This window comes from Suncus etruscus, chromosome 5 (assembly GCF_024139225.1).
Source record: "Suncus etruscus isolate mSunEtr1 chromosome 5, mSunEtr1.pri.cur, whole genome shotgun sequence".
Classification (NCBI taxonomy): Eukaryota; Metazoa; Chordata; class Mammalia; order Eulipotyphla; family Soricidae; genus Suncus; species Suncus etruscus.
Genome location: NC_064852.1, coordinates 31,160,595 through 31,181,833, shown reverse-complemented (window position 1 = coordinate 31,181,833; position 21,239 = coordinate 31,160,595). Strand labels below are relative to the sequence as shown.

Below are 21,239 nucleotides of genomic sequence, written 5' to 3'. Positions count from 1 at the left end.
ATAGTTATTCCTTAATCACTATACTTTTATTTTTCAAATGATTTTATCTCTTATTTTATTTTTGTTTTGATGCTCAGGGCTTACACCAGGCTCTGCACTCAAGAATCACTTTTGGCAGGGTTACAGAGACCATATGTAATGCAGGGATCCAACCATGGTTGGCAATATGCCGGTAAAGTGGCTTCCAGCTGTCTTCCCTCTCTGGCCTCTTTCCTTCCCACTTCTTGATTATAAGACATAAAAGCACTATTGTGGTTCACACATCAGGGAGCTAGAGAAATAAGGAAAAGTGACTCAACAGAGCAGACAGCAGTGGCGCAAGCGGTAAGGCATCTGCCTTGCCCGAGGTAGCCTAGGACGGACAACATTTTGATCCCCTGGTGTCCCATGTGGTCCCCCAAGCCAGGAGTGATTTCTGAGTGCATAGCCAGGATTAGCCCCTGAGCATCATGGGGTGTGGCCCAAAAACCAAAAAAAAAAAAAAAAAAAAAAAAAAGTAAAAACAAAATGCTCAGGTTGATCTGCTTTAAGATGTATTTTCACTGAATCTTTTTCATGTGATAGAGTGCTACTCACTATCCTGCAGAGAGAAAAAGAAAATTGAAACCATACCTGACTTTGGTGCTGGAGTCAGCGTGATTGTAAAAATTACGTCTTGATAGTTTCCCATTGTTTTTTCAATCTTAGTAATTTAATATTCTGTAAAGGCTGTTATAAAGTAAAAGGAAACATTTAATTAGTGATAACAACAAGTTGCTCAATGCCACAGATTCTGTTTTTGAATGTAATTTTATTGATGCAATATGCAGACAGATTTCAAATAGTTTTTCCAAAAGACTTGTGAGAAATTCCAGTCCCCTATTGCCTTATAAATTGGCTGTTGTTTGAGAACTAGTAAATATTATTATCCCAGTAGTATCTGGGATTGTATCAGATAAGACATTATAATAATAATTGTACCAGATAAGACATTATCTAGAGTATTCTAATGTGATATTCAAACTTCTTTTACCTAAATTACTTACCCTGTCTTCTTGTGTTGCTTTTTTATATACACAAATAATATATATTTAATCGTTTATAAGGATGCACACATATGTATAATACCAGAATATACATATTTAATTTTTTTTATGGTTCTAGGGATAAAACATCTTTCATTGCAGAGCTTGCACTTTACCACTGAGCCATATCCTTGGCCTTTTATATTATACTTTTTTCCAGCTACTAGGTAATGTTTACATTACAATGACAATGCAGTTGTTTTTTATTGCATAGGTCAAATGGTGTACTATGATTATATTTAATTTCTTTTTCCCCCTCCCCTGATTATATTTAATTTTTTATGCAGCCTTTGATGTGTTTTAAATTTTTAGATATTTAAAACATTTATTTTCTATATAAATCTATTCTTTTATTCTTAGAATCTATTTATGACTACCAGTGGTAATTTTTAATTGTGTAGACTCAGGTATTGGTTTCTCTCTCCAACCACACTTAAATCCTTAACAAAGTTGGTTTTCTAGAACCAGTCTTTATTGTATATTTGCTTAACTTGCTCTTTCTTGTTTTTCACTTCTTTTTTTTTTGTTAGTTTGCTCTTTTGTTGTATTAGAGTTTATCAAATATCTTTTATTAAAGTTTGCATTTGGCATAACTAAAAATTATTTTAAGTTTCAAGGCTTTCCTATTTATAGTTTCCACATTTGTTTTATTTGGAGTAGAATATCAGGTCTAAAGCCAGCATTTTCAAGGAAGTAACTTCTTTTTTCCTGGTGCCTCAACCCCGATGCCAGTTTGCTCTACAAACAATTTGGAACATAAAAATGAGAAAAATTTCTTCTCCACACTGTCAGAGATATTACATTTAGAGAGAAGAAAATGTGCCAGGGAGAGTCTAGCTCTATCAAGAGATGAGACTGAGTACAAAGGGAGTTCAGTACTATGTGTAGAGCCAGAGCCACAGGGTAGATAGTGTAGGCACATTTTCAGCTGGCTCTGCAGAAGCTAGCCCCATCAAGGAATGAGGGTGTCTCAGGAGAAGACAATGGAAGTGAGCAGGGGTAGGGCTCTGAAGAAGAGCTGGTCATCTGGGAATTGAGAGAGTGCAGTTGGATATAAGTTGGAAAACTGAATATAGAGCAATTTTAAGAGATTAAGTATTACAATGATGGCGATAATGATAGTAGCTAATATTTATTAACCATTTGTGTGTAGATTGGCTCACTTGTCACAATTCTGTAATATAGATGCTGTTGCATCATTGCCACTTTACACTTAAGAAAGCTGAATGTTTAGCAAGTTCTGGGATCAGGCAGCTAGTAAATGAGCTAGAATTTGAACCAAATCTGGGTCTGAGCCCTTTTATTTGATCTTCTGGTACTTTAACCTGTAAGCTCCTGGGGAAGATATTACATTCCTTATTTCTTGAAAAATCTAAGATGTGACATAGTCAGAGCCTTGATTTGATAGATTGAATCTGGAATGGTGTTTAAACTGGATTTGAATCTGGGGAAGATGGCATTGTCATAGAATGGATAGAAGGAATGTAAAGGGAGTATATCACATTAAGGCCAAATTAGTTCTGAAATTGCAGCTGCCTTTAAAATTAGTGTAAATATCATAGCTATGTTTTATTGTAAAAATAGACACATTCTAAAAATATGGGCAAAATGGTAGTCAAAAGAGAATCTGAATGACTAAATTTTGTTTTGTTTGAAAGATTTGTAAAAATTCAGTGAAAGTTAATGGTAACTACACTTGTCTTGTTTAATTTGGAATTAATGCTTAAACTTGAGTAAAAATGTGATTTGATTTACAAAATTGATTTACTATGGTGAGGATGTATCTGAGCAGGGAATGGAGGGGAGCAGACACTGGGACAATGGTGAAGGGAAGTGGACACTGTGGTGGAGAATGTGGGGTTGGATGGTTATGTACATTAGGCCTATCATTGATAGTACTGTTAATCATGATGAATCCATTAAAATTAAAAACAAAAAATTTATTTGTGAATTTTTGCTTTATATTTTGAAGATAAGGTGGCATACAGTTTGAAAGAACAAAATAGTGTCACTGCAGATAGTGTAAATGAATGGTTTCACTGAACTTTAATTGTCCTGATTTCTCTTTCTTTGAGTTGAGAACTATTTTACATGTGAAATTAAATGCTTTGCATTTTGGTTATTGCTGCCATGCGGATGCAGGCGCACATTCAGGGGAGTTCATATATGGCTTGGAGAACTTTGTTTACAAGGATGTCAAGCCTGGTGGGTATATATGCATGATTCCTTTTATTCTGCTTATAAAAAACTTCATTAGTGTCCATGCTTGTGTTTTTAATGGAGTTTGTTTGATAAATTGCTGTTATTTAAGAAAATATGGAAATGTAATTCATGCTTTCTCCCCATCCATCATTTCTTTTCCTGCCTCCCTTCTTCTGTGGTCATTTTTTAATTCACTACTTTGTGTTATCCTTGTGTGGCAAACACTATGCTTGAGTTATGAATTTGTGGGGAAAAACAAATATTCAGGGTCAGACAAGCATATTTGGACCTTGGGAGGCTTACAGTCTGATAGCTAGTTGACTTCATGTCCACATTGACTGTTGAACTTTAGGTCCGGGCTTAGTAGTTTGTCAGGAAGCACTTTCTCTTCCTGATAGTGGCTTTCTGAGACTAGAGCTAGAAGAAGATCCCTTCTCCTGGATTGAGACTTTACTCCTTGGTAGGAGGTTCTCCTTTCATTTCCTTTTCACATCCTCCTTGATTTCTTCCCCTCTGTAATAACACCCAAACCACTGGAGACTTGCCTTCAGCATCCTATTGAAATTTAATGTGCAAAGGCACATTTCAAGCTATAGGGTTTTTAATAAGGTTCTCTTATATCCAGTAAAATATCAACTAAACACATCAAAATAGTAATTTGTACTGTTTTAACAGCAATTTTATTTATCAACCAATATTTTCTGTAGCTTCTAAGGAGTTTGTTGTAAAAATAGGGTTACATTTCCACTTAATTTTAATTAAATGGCATATCTTTGATCTCAAAACAAACTGTCATCATAAGATAATTACTTGTTCTGAAAATGTTTTATTGTGGGAAAACTGATTTACAACCCTGTGGTTTTCTCATAGAAAATCTATCTTGACAATTATTTTCCCACATCCACTATCACATCTATCCGTGACTGCTTCTCCCCCACCCCCCTCCACACACTTTCCTTCTTCTGACTCCCACTCTTTTGTTTGCTTGACTTCTTGTGATGCTACAGATAAATGAAATAATATAGTATTTCTTTAGCGTTACTTATGTCTGGCTTCACTGAGCCTAACTCGCTGAAGCTTCATCTACATTTGTAAAGGACATATCATGATCTTGTTTTTATGGCTGTGTAGAATATTTTTGAGTCTATATACCATTGTCTTCTTTATCTAATTATAGTGGAAGTACTGCACCTAGCAGTACCTTTGTGATTAAATTTGTTAGGGACAAATGGAAGCAGAATCCTGAGCAGCACGTTTTACAACACTGTGTGACTGACTGATTACTCCAGAAAAAGTGTTCCTTCCTTTACTATTGGGCTGTGCTCATTTGTCTTTCAACTCCTTTGTAGAAAGTAGACTATGAACATGCTCATTGATAACTGCTCAGTTCTGTGGTTGCCAGCTAGTGACAGTCATTCTAATCCTTTTTGGAGTGATCTATTTCTAAGCTACAAAAACAAAAAGTCAACAGACTCTAGTGGCTTGCCTACATCTCACAAAACCATGTGTTGTAATATCCTCAATAAAACCAGGGAACTCATGGACATTTATTTTAAAGCAGTTTCTTCTCACAGTGAAGATGACTCTCTTTAAATGTCCTAGAGAAACAGTAGCTCTCTGTGCACCCTTTCCAAGTCAAAAGGCTGCATCGTTCCACTACTGACATTTGAAAAAAACAACAACAGAAAAACAGGGAACTTATCAGATGGAGTTCTGTGGAAACCCAGTTGTTTCCAGATTCCTTCTGTACCCAAAACCTGCATTAGCCTGTATAAAAAGCTAGTTCCAAAATGTAAATGATTCTGAAATTAATGAAGTCAATTTTGTTGATCATTATTTGTCATCCATTTGACTGGCATTTACTGTGTTCTTTTTAGTTTGTTTTGTCTTGTCAGTTTCTCTTTTGATGTCTCTTTAAAAATTGCTCTGGATTATGACTCGCAGAGAGTGACGAATACTTTCCTAAAACCACTAACACTGAGTTCACTTTGTCACTGACTGTGCTTTTGCTGCAGTGAGTGAGAGTTAAAATTGCTTGTGTCCTTTACACCAGTTAGGTGGAGGGGGCAGCCTGTGCTGGTAGTTGCTGTATTGGTCCCTGCCAAACCAGACCAGGCAGCAGGTTTTTGTTCTCCTTGGCCTTGTTTATGGTGGTTGGGACTGAGCCCAGGGCCTCCTCGACAAGTGGAGCATGTATGTACTCTGTTCTGAGCCTGATCTTTGACAACAAAGACCCAGTTTTAAGATGATCCTTCAAAAAGTAGTAACATTTAATTTGAATAAGCTTTGTCTCCTGAAATGCTGTCTCTTTAATGCTTTGGCTTACAAGTGTAAGCTTGCATAAAGTACTTCTGTATACTGAAGTAGGCTATTTGACTCATGGGACTATACTGTTGTGACTGAGTTGTCAAATAATCTAGTGACTCTTCATGGGAATCCGTTTTTGTTTAGACAACTACAAACTATAATTCAGATTTTGAATTTTGAGCTTATGGACCATCGCTATTCATCTGGGCTTTAAAAAAAACCTTTAAAATTATCAAGTTTTAATTTTGTTCAAAGTCTGGCTTTGACTATCAAAAACTTGTCTGAAGAGCTCTGTAACCTTCAGATGAGATCTTGGATCTTTTTTGAGTGACTTAAGCATTTTTTGCATCAAAAATTGAAATAAAAAATAAAACATGATAGGAGATAGACTTTGAAGCCAAAATGAAAATGAGTCAGGTAAGAGAGGTTGTTAATTATGGGGCTGATGGCAGGCAACTTGACCTACCTCTGATCAGAACACAGATCTAGCTCCATTTCTTGTGTTTTATTTGTTTTTGTTTTTTGGTTTTTGCTCAGAGATCACTCACTGCAGACTAGGGGGACCATACAGGGTGTTGGGGATTAAATTTAGGTTGGCTCCATGCATTGCAAATGTTCTACCCTCTTTACTACTGCTTCAGCCCCATTTTTTCTTCTTTTGGTTTTTGAGCCACACCCTGTGATGCTCAGGGGTTACTCCTGGCTATGTGCTCAGAAATCACTCTTGGCTTGGGGGACCATATGGGAAGCCGGGGGATCAAACCATGGTCAGTCCTAGGTTAGCGTGCGTAAGGCAGATGCCTTATGGCTTGCACCACCACTCTGGCCTCAGCTTCAGCCCCATTTTCTTTTCCTGAATAGTTGGGTTTATAAATGAAAAATGTCCAGGCAAGAAATATCAATGACAAACACATCCAGGTTCTTTGTTATATTTATTTAATAGCTTCTTCCCAAAACTCAAATTTTTATTCTTATGTCTGGAGTTTGGTTCTTAAATTTCACCATACCAAGATTTGCTTAAATAAAAGAATAAATTAAAATTTTCAAGCTGAATTTCATATGCATTTTTCTAAGCAGACACGATATTAAGATCTGCATTATAGAATTTGGATGAGGACTGTTGGAATCATTTGAATGGCTCTGTGTCATGTGTACTCAAATATTTGGATAATTCTTGTTCTAAAAAGAGCTTTGTCTATTGGCAAGACACTTATATAATGTTAAAATATTAAATATGGGTCATTACTGCTTAATGGGCATCTGCAGGCTGCTTAAGATGGCAGCTTGGGGGGCCGGAGAGATAGCATGGAGGTAAGGCGTTTGCCTTTCATGCAGGAGGTCATCGGTTTGAATCCCGGCGCCCCATATGGTCCCCCGTGCCTGCCAGGAACAATTTCTGAGCCTGGAGCCAGGAATAACCCCTGAGCACTGCCGGGTGTGACCCAAAAACCACAAAAAGAAAAAAAAAAGATGGCAGCTTGGTTCTTCCTGCGGACCTATTAAAAGGTTTCATACTGTCATGCTCAGCCTGAAATCTGGAAGCCCCTGATGTGTTTGCCTGATCTAGAACTGTATAGAAATTTTATGCAGAGAGCAAGGCCTTATTTTCAAAAGTCTGAGTCATGTTTATGTGGAATGCAGTGCAACCATGAACCAGACACTGGATACAGGAACACAGGGACCAGAGCAGGGAGGGACTGTCTTTTCTGCAAGACGTAACAACCTATCTGCCATCTTCAGAGAATCATTGCAAGTTTTAAGCAGGGGACCACTAAACCATGACTAGTTTGAGAGTTTTGGTTTGGTTAGCCATAGTGGCCCTCGGGGTGGGGAGTGGGGCAGATTGAGACTGGATATTGCAGTGACAGCAGTGACTGTGGCTCCTTAGACTTTAATGTAGCTCAACAAGAAAAGTTCTTTGCAATGAGGCATGTGTGCCTCTTGCTGAGATTGCTGTCTTACAACAGCAGGTGTGGGTGTGGGCCTCATGATCACTGCTGGTGGGAATGCCAAGTGATCCAGCCTTTGAAAAACAATAAGGACACTCCTAAAAAAAAATAGGGGTGAGCTTCTGTAAGACCCTAAGACCCAACAATTCCATATCTGGCATCTACCCCAAGGGCCCACAAGCTATTAAGAAAAGACATTTGCATTCATATATTTACTACAGCAATATTCATAAAAACTAAAGTCTGGAAATGATGCCCCAAGTGTCCAAGAACATATGATTGGATTAGTAAATTCTGCTTACATATGTACAATTAATACTCAGCTATAAGAAAATGTGAAATTATGAAATTTGTTGATATGTGGACAAATCTGGGGAGTATCCTACTGAGTGAAGCCAGCCAGAAGGAGAGGGACATACAATTGTCGTCATGTTTGGGATTTAAAGGAATAGTGAAGGAGTATGAGTATTTAAGAATTTCATAATTTGATAACAGAATCTGAGAAGCCTCAGTAGGAAAGTTACCATAAGGAGGAATACTGATGAGGTTGTGTGTGTGGGGTGCCAGGCAGAGTGGAGGGTGTGATGTTGTAATGATTTACTCAAGAAGTCCTACCACTAATAGTATTGAATATCATACCATGAAATCATGGTCCCTAAAATTTAAACTAATGCTGAGTCTTAAAGCTGAGTAGTAGCATATTTAAAATAGACTGAAAAGAAAGCACAGAAAAGCACTATCAGGGTACATAAAAGCTAAATAAATGATCAAATCCTCTGTCTTGGATGATGAGGATAGTTGAGTAATAAGTTATGAAATTTTCTGAGTGCACAGATGCTCTAGGAGGGAAGGGAGAGGAAACTAGACATTTTTTATTCGCCTGATGTAAATGTCTGGAAAAGAAATCTCTCTTGTTTTCTACATAAGAATTAAACAGATTTCCCAAGGTTTTGTGAGGTGTGCTCAGAAAACTGCACCTATTAACTCTAGTATCTTAAGATATATTAATAGTGAGGACATGGCAGGGCTGTATAAAGCAGCTGAATTAATGAAACCCACCTTTGTGAGGAATCACATTTTGTGAGAGAATTTTGGAGAACATAGAACATAACTCTTGGGACTAGAGTTTTCTACATAGCTAGAATGCTTAATAAATGCTTGACACATAGTTAGCTTTAAAGTAAAAGATAAATAAAACAACTGAGGGCCGGAGAGATAGCACAGTGACGTTTGCCTTGCAAGCAGCCGATCCAGGATCTAAGGTGGTTGGTTCAAATCCCGACATCCCATATGATCCCCCGTGCCTGCCAGGAGCTATTTCTGAGCAGACAGCCAGGAGTAACCCCTGAGCGCCGCTGGGTGTGGGCCAAAAACAAACAAACAAACAAACAAAAAACCAATAAAAAACAACTATAACAACAAAACAAGTAGATTTTCCCCCTTCCAAATCCTTCGTAGTGTCATACTGGCAAAAGAAGGTGACTGCTTTTCACTTAATTTGGTTGTTTAGGTATGGAAGCTTAAATAAATACCCCTTAGTTAGAATAACTGAACCTATTAAGGCTGTCATCACAGGTTGGGTGATGAATCTTTATAAAGCTCCTCTCAAGTGAAAAGGAAAGAACTTAAATTAGGGTTAGTGTTTTCTAGGTAGCTGAATGAATGGATGTGACTTGGGTATGTAGTGTTAATACCATGAAGTGATGTGGTTCTATATAAAAGATGATAAAGCTTAGAGGAATTCTTAACATTACTTAAGTCTAGGTTTCAAAGTATATTTTGTGCTCCCTTCATGTTCTTTTTGTCCCTAAGTCACTGAAGAATTTTCTTTGTCAAGTGTATCATCCTCAGGAAGTCATCCATTGGCAGCTTAACCGTGCATTTCATTTCAGTTCTTTCATGCTTACCACACATTTATCAGAAGCTTTCTCTGCAAGGTTTATATGAACTATCATTACATTTCCAATATTTTGGTAACATTGAAATTGAGTTTTTTAATTGTGAATTGTCACAATTAACATAAAGGACATTAGTATTTGCTTCCCCCCCCTTTTTTGTATAATTGCACCTGGCATTTTATTTTTAGAAATAGAAGATTTCTAGACTAAAGATGATTTGTGAATTCCTGCTTATGTTGAAATAACATATTAATTTAGATTAAAGTAAGATGAATCTTACCAGAATTTGCTTCAGGAAGAATTCTCTTTTTTTTCTTTTCTGTCCTCTAGTCTGCTAACTTGAATTTTATCCTTTTCTCACTTAAAATGCTTCCACTGAGAAGGACGTAAACGTAAAAAGCACAAAAAACATTTTAAGAAACGTTTTAAAGGCACAAAAGGTAGGTGGAGTAGTTTTTATGCCATGTGTATTGCCACTTGATTTCTGTCTTTGAAGGTGAAATAAATGTTAGATTTCATTGTAATTAAAAATGTAAGTTCTATGTTGGTAATTTGTATTAAAATCTAAAATAAATCTAAAACTAAACAAGGGTTTTAGATTAAACTGTCATTCCCACCAAGTAGTGGCTTAGCTATTCTTCACTCATTGATTATGAGGTATGTGAAAGTTTCAACTCAATCTTCTATTTTTCTGTTTTTTTGTAGATAAACCAAAAGAAGCCAAAAAAGATACATTTTTGGAAAAATTGGCAACTCAAGTAATTAAAAATGTACAAGTAAAGATCACAGATATTCACATTAAGTATGAAGATGATGTAAGTAATTTCAGTTTGGTTTATATTGGTAATTGTATGTTTTATGAAATATTGATTTGTCTGTACATAAATTCTATACCCACTTTTAAATCCGATATGGATTTTGTTCTGTGTTAGCATTTACCTTGGTTATTTATATGTGGAAATATACCATTAAACTATCTTATGTTCTCTTCAAAAGCTAGTAGAAGGGTTTTGGGTTGACTTTTATTATGTATTAAGATTCTTTAATGCTAAAGCTTTATACTATGATAATATAAAGGAACTGGTTTTCTTTTTATATATTAACATAAACCATAAGTCCAAAAGCTGACTAAAAAATCTATATGCTTTTTAGATATTTTTAGGATTGTTGAAATAGAAACATTGTATACAATGAACAGTCTAAGCACTGGAAATAAATATAGCCTAGTTATTAAAGTCAGAATTAGGGCAAAAGTTTAATTTTTTTTGAGAGTCTAAGGAAATCTTATATATTAAGAATCTTGGTTGTTTCCTGGTTTTGAAGTATCAAAGAATTGGATTAAAGAAATGCTTCACATCTAAAATGTTTTAAAGATGGTTTAGTAATAGGCCCAGAGAGACAGTAAAGTAAGTTAAGAGCTTGCCTTGAAGGCATATCATTCCCTGGCAGGTGAGATCTAACCTGCCAACAGGTGAGATCCCCAGCAGTGTCAGGAGTAAGACTTGAGAAGGATCAAGTGTGGCTCCAAACCCAAAATAGCAAAAACAAAAAAATGAATGAAAAAAATAATTTAGTGGTCATGATCCCCTCCAAAAAATGAATGAAAAAAAAATAATTTAGTGGTCATGATCCCCTCCAGTAATGGTGATAGTTGTTGCAGTAACAAATACAAATTTTGTGACAAATAACAATGTACTTATCTGTAACACTTTTTTATTTGAGAAACATTTTTGATGACATATATGAAGAGACACTTTTTAATTTAGGTAAGAACCTATTTTAAAAATGGTGTGTTATTGTGCTCATTTCGGCAGCACATATACTAAAAATGGTGTGCTATTTTCAATACTACAAATGCTGAGTCTTCATATGTACAGTGAGTGTTCCAACATTATTACCTTCACCAGAGTGGGAAGCAAAGACCGGAGTGCTTTGTCTCCCACCCCTACCCTTGGGAGGCTCAGTTCTGTAGGCCTCTTGTCTGTCCCACATATTAGAGATTGTTCTCTGTCTGTCCTTCTTCGTATGGCTCACTTCACTCAGCATGATACTTTCAGGTCTCTGTATGCAGCAGTAAATTACATGAGTTTATCTTTTCTTTTTTTTAATAGCTGAGTAGATCTCATTGAGCATCTGTATCACAGTTTTTTCGTCTAGTCATCTGTGACAAGAACCTGTTTGGTTGCAGTTAGTGCCATTTTATTCCTATGAGAAGAAATGTATTTCACTGGCAAAGTCTAATAATAGAGTCTACCTAAAAAATATAATCTCTGCCCTATTTTGCCTCTCTTTCACAAATTCACTTGAGTTGTGGGTTTACTGCTCTCTGTTACTTACTGTGAAGAGATGCAGGCATAAGAGTTACTGTCAGTGATTTTTAACAATACCTATTCTTCTTCCACAGGTCACTGATCCGCAGCGACCTCTTTCATTTGGCGTCTCATTGGGAGAGTTTAGTCTTTTGGTAATGTGGGCCTTATTTAGACTTCCTCTGTAACTTGTAATAAACAACTTTCAAGTCATATGATAACTAAGAGATTGTTTGAGACTATTGTTAACAAATGGCTACTAAATTTGTGTATGATTTGCTTACAACATTTTTAGAAGCTCAAAATTTTCAGTGATGCTATTCTATCCTCTAAAACATTTTGTCTTTGAATTTGACACATAATATAAACATAAAGCATTTTGAAAGAATGAAAAACTTAATCTCAAGCATGTGAAAATGTAAGGGAAGATCAATTGTGTTATAATTATCATTTATGGGACAATCTCCTCACCCTTATATTATATATATGTTAGATATTGTTATATAGCTTATACATGTTATATGGAACTTCCAGATAGTTTAGACATATTGAGATGATTATGAGATAATTTATTTTAAAGCAGTTTTCTCTTCTCTCTTAAAAGCTTTAAAGAGACAGAGAGTATATATGTCCAGGTCTGGATATTGGTTTTTAGTATGGTTGATTTAGTTGTTAGAAATTTGAAAGCCATGTACTGTGATTTGTAAATTGTACCAGGTATGTTTAGCTTATGTTTAGTTATATGGCGTGAACCCAAGTTGAAAAGAAGAGTAAAAATGAAGAGCAGACTGCCAGTTGAGCAGAAAAAAGGGCACATTGGGGGCCTTGAGGAATGATCCATGTGGAGCCAGGGACAGAGTTCAAGTGGTTGAGCACATCTCTTGCATGTACAAGGCCCTGAGTTTTATCCTCAAGGTCATATATCCCTTCACCCTTCTGCTTCATTGTATGTATGTGGCCATATTGGCCCCATGCAGCTGAGGCTTGAGATTCACAAGATTTAACACAGCCAGTAAGCATTGTTTGGAACTCTTAAGTACCAACTCTGGTTGTGATCCTTAGAAAAAATAGAATGATTACATGCACATACAGTTTTTCAGTTTCAGTTGCTAAATTTCACGGTTTTAATGAGAAGAGCTGTAAAGATTCCTCTTTCTGAAACCGAGCAGTTTCTTCATTGAAATACTGTTTATGTCTCACATATCTAGCAGAGGCAGGCAACCTTTTTTTCACTGAGAACCATTTGACATTTATAACAAATAGACACACAGGCTGCAGGTAGCTAACAGGAAGCATCATGTTTGCCCTGACATGCCCCAGGGCCAGGCCCCATGATTTCAGGGACTTAAGTGGCTCATGGACTAGATGTTGTTCATCCTGATAGAGACTGGATTCTTTTCACCTTTCCTCTGGATCCCATCCTTCCACATGTTTTCAGGAGATTCTCCCCTCCCAATTTTCTTCCTTCTTCCTTTCTCTCATTTTCCTCCTCTTCTGTCAATTATTTATTATCCTCTTTCCTAAATCATCAACTGTCCTCCCTTTTTGCTATCTTTTTCCCCTTTTATGAAGCATGTAGACTCATTAGAATGTTTCCTATACGACAAGATGAAACCACTTTCACCTTCTAACCCAGGCCAAGGCTATTGACTACTTTTTCTTTCGCTTCTTGAGTTCCTTCTTTGCTGTCTGTTCTCCCATGTCTTGCTGAGTGCCTACCCACTGCCTGCTCACCTGTTATGACACTGAGACTAATCATAAGTTCATCAGTAGTGTGTGGCTCTGAGTCTGTTTCAGATTTTTTAGAAGCTCCTTCCTTCCTTCCTTCCTTCCTTCCTTCCTTCCTTCCTTCCTTCCTTCCTTCCTTCCTTCCTTCCTTCCTTCCTTCCTTCCTTCCTTCCTTCCTTCCTTCCTTCCTTCCCTCCTTCCTTCCCTCCCTCCCTCTCTCCATCCCTCCCTCTCTCCATCCCTCCCTCTCTCCATCCCTCCCTCTCTCCATCCCTCCCTCTCTCCATCCCTCCCTCTCTCCCTCCCTCCCTCCCTCTCTCCCTCCCTCCCTCTCTCCCTCCCTCCCTCCCTCCCTCCCTTCCTTCCTTCCTTCCTTCCTTCCTTCCTTCCTTCCTTCCTTCCTTCCTTCCTTCCTTCCCTCCCTCCCTCTCTCCATCCCTCCCTCTCTCCATCCCTCCCTCTCTCCATCCCTCCCTCTCTCCATCCCTCCCTCCCTCTCTCCCTCCCTCCCTCCCTCCCTCCCTTCCTTCCTTCCTTCCTTCCTTCCTTCCTTCCTTCCTTCCTTCCTTCCTTCCTCCCTTCCTTCCTCCCTCCCTCCCTCCCTCCTTCCCTCCCTCCCTCCCTCCCTCCCTTCCTCTCTTCCTTCCTTCCTTCCTTCCTTCCTTCCTTCCTTCCTTCCTTCCTTCCTTCCTTCCTTCCTTCCTTCCTTCCTTCCTTCCTTCCTTCCTTCCTTCCTTCCCTTCCTTTCATCCATTTATTTTTCTTCCTTCTTTCCATTCTTTCTTCTTCCATCCATCTTTTCTTCCTTCCATCCATCCTTACATTCATCTATCAGTGGTCCTCAAACTATGGCCCACGGGCCACATATTGTATTTGTATCTGTTTTGTTTCTTCATTGCAAAATAAGATATATACAGTGTGCATAAGAATTTGTTCATAAGTTTTGTTTTTACTATATAGTCAGACCCTCCAATGGTCTGAGAGACAGTGAACTGGCCCCCTGTTTAAAAAGTTTCAGGACCCCTGAAGGTGGTAGCTATATCTGGTTGTGCTCAGGGCTTACTCTCTGGCTCTGCACTCAGAGATAACTGCTGGCATTGCTTGGAGGACCAAGTATAGTGCTATGATCAAACCTGGGCCTGTTGGATGTAAACCAAGGACCCTAACTTCTGTACTATCACTCTGGCCCTTCTTTTGACATTTTTGACTGAGCTAACATTCTGTAATCATGTTCTTGCTATATGTTTTTTCTAGTTTGCCTTTAATGAAGTACTCTTTAATAGCTCATAGTTGATCTCTCTGTTTTTATTCATACCCAGTTGCTTCTATGGTTCAGATCCAGTAATTTAAGAACATTTTCTGAATAAATTGATTTAGCATCTTAATTTTATTATTATTATTACTTTGACTTCATCATAGAATATAGAAACAGAGCTAGCATTAGCTAGTATTAGCTGCTGTCTTTCTATATACTGTTATAGTATGCAAATATTAGTGTACTATTTTGTGGTATATGATTTATTTGTTCTCTCTTTCTAGACTACAAATGAACATTGGACCCCATGTGTATTAAATGAAACAGAAAAAATTATATACAAGGTACTAGACTATATTGAAAAGTTTGTGATGTTTTCTACAGTAAATTTTGTTGTGAAAAAAGGTAATTCTTTCATAGGGGGAGTTTTGGGAATACAACCAGCAGTGCTCATGGCTCAGTCCTGGCAGTCTTGTGGGACCATATGGGATATCAGGGATCAAACTTGGGCTGGCCATGTGCAAGGCAAGACCCTACCCTATTATACTAATACTTTAGCCCCCGACAAAAGTAGCTTTGAGTAGAAATGCATTGGATTGTGAGGATGAGGTCTGATAGCTAGGATAGTCGGTAAGTTGCTTTGTTTTGCGTGCAGCTGATCTTCAGTCCCTGGTATCACATATGGTTGCTGGAACTTTGCCAGGTATGAGCCCTGAGTAAGGGCCAGGAGAAAGCCCTGAGCACTGCCAGGTGAGATCCAAAAACAAAAGAAATAAGTCTGGAGTCTACGGATGTGGTTCATTGCAAAGCATGTGCCTTTTAAGCATAAAACTTGGTTTTGATCCCCAGCACTGAGAAATAACAAAAGATGGTTGGGGTCTAGCTATGGTTCTGCCACTTATTGTGTAACCTATAAATACTTATTTTTTGAGGTCTAAGTTATTTACATCACAGTTTAAAAAACTGGACAAAAAGTTTTCCACACTTTTTTTTAAAATGGAGCTTTAAGTATCTGAGATATTAGATATGTAGAAAAAATATTCTCTGGTTAAATAAGATTATTACTGAACTATTAATATGTACATAGTTTAACAGGTCTGTTTTCTTTCTATTTAACCAGGAAACTCCACACTGCTTTTAGTGTGTGAGAGGGAGTTTTAGTAGCAGATTGCCACACCTTTTAAATTCTAAACAGGGATAATTGTGTTTATAATTCAGCAGGACATTTATAGGATTTAGTTAAATACTAAATTTTCAATAAATATAACTGAATATTTGGAAATAATATTTCTAGATGCACAATTCTACAGATGCTAACTCAACATTAAACTTTGTAAAAGTAACCCAGTTATACAATCAATTAATCTTTGATAAAGGGGCAAGAATTACAAAATGGAGCAAGGAAAGCCTCTTCAACAAGTGGTGTTGGCACAACTGGTCAGCCACTTGCAAAATAATGGACTTAGACCTCCAGCTAACACTATGCACCAAGATCAAATCCAAATGGATTAAAAACCTTGATAACAGACCTGAAAACATAAGGTATATAGAACAACACGTAGGTAAAACACTCCATGACATTGAGACTAAAGGCATCTTCAAGGAAGAAACAGCACTCTCTAAATAAGTCAAAGCAGAGATATACACAATTAGGACTATATTAATCTGAGAAGCTTCTGTACCTCAAAGGAAATACATGCCTAGGATAAAAAAGCCACACAAAGAATGGGAGAAGCTATTCACCCAATACCCATCAGATAAGGCGCTAATATCTAAGGTATAAAAGGTACTGACAGAACTTAACAAGAAAAAAATCTCCCCACCAAAAAATGGGGAGAAGAAATGAACAATTTCTCAATGAAAAATACAAATGGCCAAGAGGCACATGAAAAAATGCTCCACATCACTAATCAGGAAGATGCAAATCAAAACAACAATGAGGTACCATCTCACACCATAGAGACTGGCACACATCACAAAGAACAAGAACAATCATTGTGGAGGGGTGTCCTCTCATATGACTGAAACCCAGTCACACTCATGTTTGTAACCAAGGTGTTTAAATAAAAAATATTTTTTTTTAAAAAAAGAAAGGAACTCTCATTCACTGCTGGTGGGAATGTCATCTAGTCCAGCCCTTATGGAAAACAATATGGAGACTCCTCAAAAAATTGGAAATTGAGCTCCCATTTGATCCAGCTATACCACTCCTAGGTACATACCCTAGGAACACAAAAATCCCATACAAAATCCCCTTCCTCACACCTATTTTCATCACAGCACTTTTCACAATAGCCAGACTCTAGAAACAACCAAGATGTCCTTCAACAAATGAATGGCTAAAGAAACTATGGTACATCTACACAGTGGAATACTATGCAGCTGTCAGGAGAGATGAAGTCATAAAACTTTCCTATACATAGATGTACATGGAATCTATTATGCTGAGTGAAATTAGTCAGAGGGAGAGAGACACACACAGAATAGTCTCACGCATTATTGGTTTTAAGAAAAATTAAAGACATTGAAATAATTCCCAGAGTTGAGGGCCAGAAGGGTCAAGATATGCAGCTCACCACAAAGAGTGGTGAGTGCAGTTAGAAAACTACCATAACAATGTCAGTGAGAGAATAGAGGACCTATCTTGAATGCAGGTGAGGGGTGGGAGAGGAAAGAGATGGGGACACTGGTGATGGGAAGGTTGCAGGGGTATAGGGGGGTGTTCTTGTTATCATTGAAACCCAACTACAATTATGCTTGTAATCACAGTGTTTACATAAAGAAATTATTTAATCAAAAAAGACAAAAAAAAACCTTTGTAAAAATATATTACTACAACCAAGGGTAATCAGTGCTTACTCTTGAGTCTGCATTTAATGATCACTCTTGGAGCACTGGAGGCCATATGAGATGCCAGGATCCACCTCAGGATTTGCCACATGCAAGTCAAGCACCCTACCTTCTGCACTCTGTTCCCATTTTTTTGCATTATTGTATTTTTTTTTAAAACTTACAATCATGGCTGGATAGTTTAGAACCAATGATCATGAAAGTAATCTGTATTTATTCATCATTTCAATGTATTAGTTTTTCAACATCTTTTATTCTTTTGTAGCTTGTACGGCTTGATAGTCTTAGTGCCTACTGGAATGTAAATTGTTGCATGTCCTACGAAGGATCAAGAGAGCAGATTTTGGTAATTTTTGCTTATACTTTGGAGTCTAATTGAAGTCTAACAGGAGAGGTTAGAGAAAGGACCCTGTGTAGTTTAATTCATTGCTGTATAACTGAAGTGGATGTGAAGGGAAGGTTGGGGCTGGGCTCAGCAGGATCCTCAGCATTTACTTGTCCGAGGACAAGTAATCTAGACTCACCACCAGGCAGGGAAGAGAAGAGCATAGGAGTGAAATGGAGTTGTTCACTGCAGTGTGTTCACCCCTCTCTTTAAAAACAGCACTTTTGTTTTTAGAAAGTCTTTGTGAAATCATCACCTTGCCAATAAGATGAAAACTTGTGCTTCGAAGTTACAACCCAATTTGTGTCATTTTTAAAGATGTCTTTAAATTTGTCTTTTTTTTTTGATGACATACTTTATGTTTCCTATGAGAATTATTTGAAGTGTATTTAAAAAAAAGTTGAAGTGTATTTGAACAATATGTTGCCTTCACATTTAAAGAATATACCCATAATTAGTGTTTAAAGATTTTGTGAGGGTAATTTCCTTCATAGTTGAAGGGTAATTTGAAACTTCAGTGCTTTCTTTGCCAGTCATTGTTTTATATATATATATATATATATATATATATATATATATATATATATATATATATATATTTTTTTTTTTTTACTTCCCAGGGATAAAGGAAGAACAGTGTATTTTCCTAAACTGAATTTATTTCAAGATTCTATTTTTTATTTTTCAGAAAGCTGATGTTATTAATACTTTGCCTTAGGCGAGAAACTATATAACATTTCAATTGATATATTTTTAGGTATTTTATAACTTAACTTGTAAATTTTTATCATTATACATATAGCTAGAGGGGAGGTAAATATTTCATTATGCCTAGATACTTTAGATGAAAAGCATTTTCTATTTCTATTTTATTTTAAGGGAGGAATAAGCCTCTGTATATTTTTAAGTACTAATTACAAAGGGATAAAATACTGATTTAGGAAACTAGTTCTTTTTTAAAATCTGGACTGTATATCTGTTTATTTTCTTATTTATTTTCATCTAATTAAAACTTTTTTTTAGGATCATCTGAAAAGTGAAATTTCTAAAAGTAGCAATGTATCTCCAGATCATCAATATAGTAAGTGATGGTAAAAGTTAACGCCATGTTATAGAATTAATGGGACTAGCTAATATGCTTCTGTTGTTACTATGACAAAGAAAGAACTACCAGTTTTTTTAGAAATACCAATTTTGATACCCTAATTTTATTATATAGATTTTATAATTGCTCTTATAGTTCTGCATACATACAGCATATGCATACATTATGATTTATGTAACATATGCATAATTCATACAATCTAAAATTCTTAGATCTTGGTGTTCTAAGGATCATAGCCTCTCACATTTGCAGTATTAAGACAAAATTAAGCTCTAGAAACTTTTTAAGTGAGATTATCTTGGCGACCTTAGTTTATTTGTTTTGATGTTTATTTGTTTGAGTGTGTTTTGGGTCACAACTGACAGTGCTCAGGGGTTACTTCTAGCTCTCTGCTCAAGGATCACTTTTGGATATGTTTGGGGGATCATATGGAATGCCAGAGATTGAATCCAGGTCAGCCACATGCAAGACAAGTGCTCTATCCACTATACTATCTTTCTGGGACACTCAGCTTTATTTCTAAATTGATTTTTAACAAAACTGTCTATTTACATTATCTATTTTTCCATTTTTTTTTCTTTTTCAGTTTCATTCTGAAGAAGTGATTGGCTTATTTTTATTTAAACACTTCCTTGTTCTTCCTCTACTTCTACTCCCTCAAATCCTCTATATATCTTCTAAGCCTCTATTTCTCTTTTGTTTTCTGAGTAATTTTTTTAGAAGTGTCTTCATGTAAGAGTTTGCATCTTCTTTTTTATTTCTTTAGTTAGTCATGATGAAGTTTTCAGAAATTTCTAGAAGGACTGGTGAAAGCACTAATTTAAAAAATATGCAACTTCATTTTTAGATATCTTCTAAGTAACTTAAACCTCTAATCTTATGTGTTTTTTGATATATAATAAAATTATATGATATAATTTTATATAACGAGGTAATCTGGGTTTTGAGCCCCAGCTGACAGGGCTTGGAGGCTCTCTTGATTCTGTGGTTGGGGAGCTATTCCCTGTAGTGCCTGGCACTGAGCTTGGGTGACTGCATGTAAACCAGCCTTGTAAACTTTCATCTTGTACTAGCTCTGTGGCCCAATTTCTGTAATTTTTATTTTATATCACGGTCAAGATTTATTATGCTTCTTTTGTCTTACCCTTTTTCTTAATTCAATATTTTACATTATTTCTCAATTTCAAGAACATTTTTTAGTTGATATTAAGTTATGTACATAATGATCATTTTGAAAATTATAAATTATTAAGCGATTTTTATGGTTAATATGAATTCCCATTAATCATGTTTCTTACCTCTGTGAGTTACTAAGATAGAAATTATTTACATTTTTTGTTTTCTCTCTTTTTATTATTATTATTATTTTTATTATTAAATAGTAGTAGTAGTAGTAGTAGTAGTAGTAGTAGTAGTAGTAGTAGTAGTAGTAGTAGTAGTAGTAGTAGAATGAGCCACATCTAGCAATGCTCAGAGGTTACTTAGGCTTAGTGCTCAGAAATTATTCCAGGCAGGCCGGGAATTGAACCTGGGTCAGCCACATGCTAAGCTAATGACCTACCTGTTGTACTATCACTCTGGCCCCACCTTGTATTAGTATTTTTAATGTATATTGAAATCATTAAATGCCTTATAGCCAGGTAAAGAAGTATACAATTTGTAAAAAATAAAGAGTACATTATGTATATTTTGTATATTTTATGCTTTGAAATTTAGGATTCTAGTTTTTGCATCAGAGATTTTACTTTGACCTTTGAGCTCAATTGTTGGCTTATCAGACAAGTAGATGCTTTTCTTTTTTTGGCATAGTTTTGATGTTTTTTTTTTTTTTTCAGAGTAGCTATTATAATTGCTTAAAATTGTTCAGTGTAAGGTTATAAACATATCTTTTATACCCCCCCTTTTTTTTTAAAGTTTTCCAGCCAATATCAGCCTCTGCAAAACTCTTCATGAATCCTTCTGCAGAATCAGAGCTCAAAACACCCAAACTTGAGGGGAACATAGAGGTACAGAATATCGCCATTGAGCTGACCAAACCTCAGGTATTATTGGGATGGGCCTTTCTAACTCTGAGTAACTGTGAACCCAAGTGGTGTTATCATTTCTGATGGGTTTTTGGCTTGTTATGTTAAGACTTGACTCTTAGAAATAGATATGTACACATGTAGATAATATTTTTAAAAATGT

General features: G+C 36.4%; 1 protein-coding gene and 1 non-coding gene across 2 annotated transcripts in view; both read left to right on the top strand.

The window, feature by feature from the left end:
• VPS13C (vacuolar protein sorting 13 homolog C) overlaps positions 1-21,239 on the top strand; it is a 194,194-nt gene that overhangs the window by 24,591 nt on the left and 148,364 nt on the right. The window contains 8 exon segments of the mRNA XM_049773747.1: positions 3,207-3,269; positions 9,804-9,860; positions 10,126-10,235; positions 11,825-11,884; positions 14,997-15,056; positions 17,828-17,908; positions 18,971-19,028; positions 20,967-21,094. Of these exon segments, the coding sequence (XP_049629704.1) occupies positions 3,207-3,269; positions 9,804-9,860; positions 10,126-10,235; positions 11,825-11,884; positions 14,997-15,056; positions 17,828-17,908; positions 18,971-19,028; positions 20,967-21,094 (617 nt within the window).
• LOC126010007 (small Cajal body-specific RNA 24) lies at positions 4,807-4,934 on the top strand. The gene has a single exon (XR_007496150.1). It is a non-coding gene; the product is annotated as a small Cajal body-specific RNA 24 (non-coding RNA).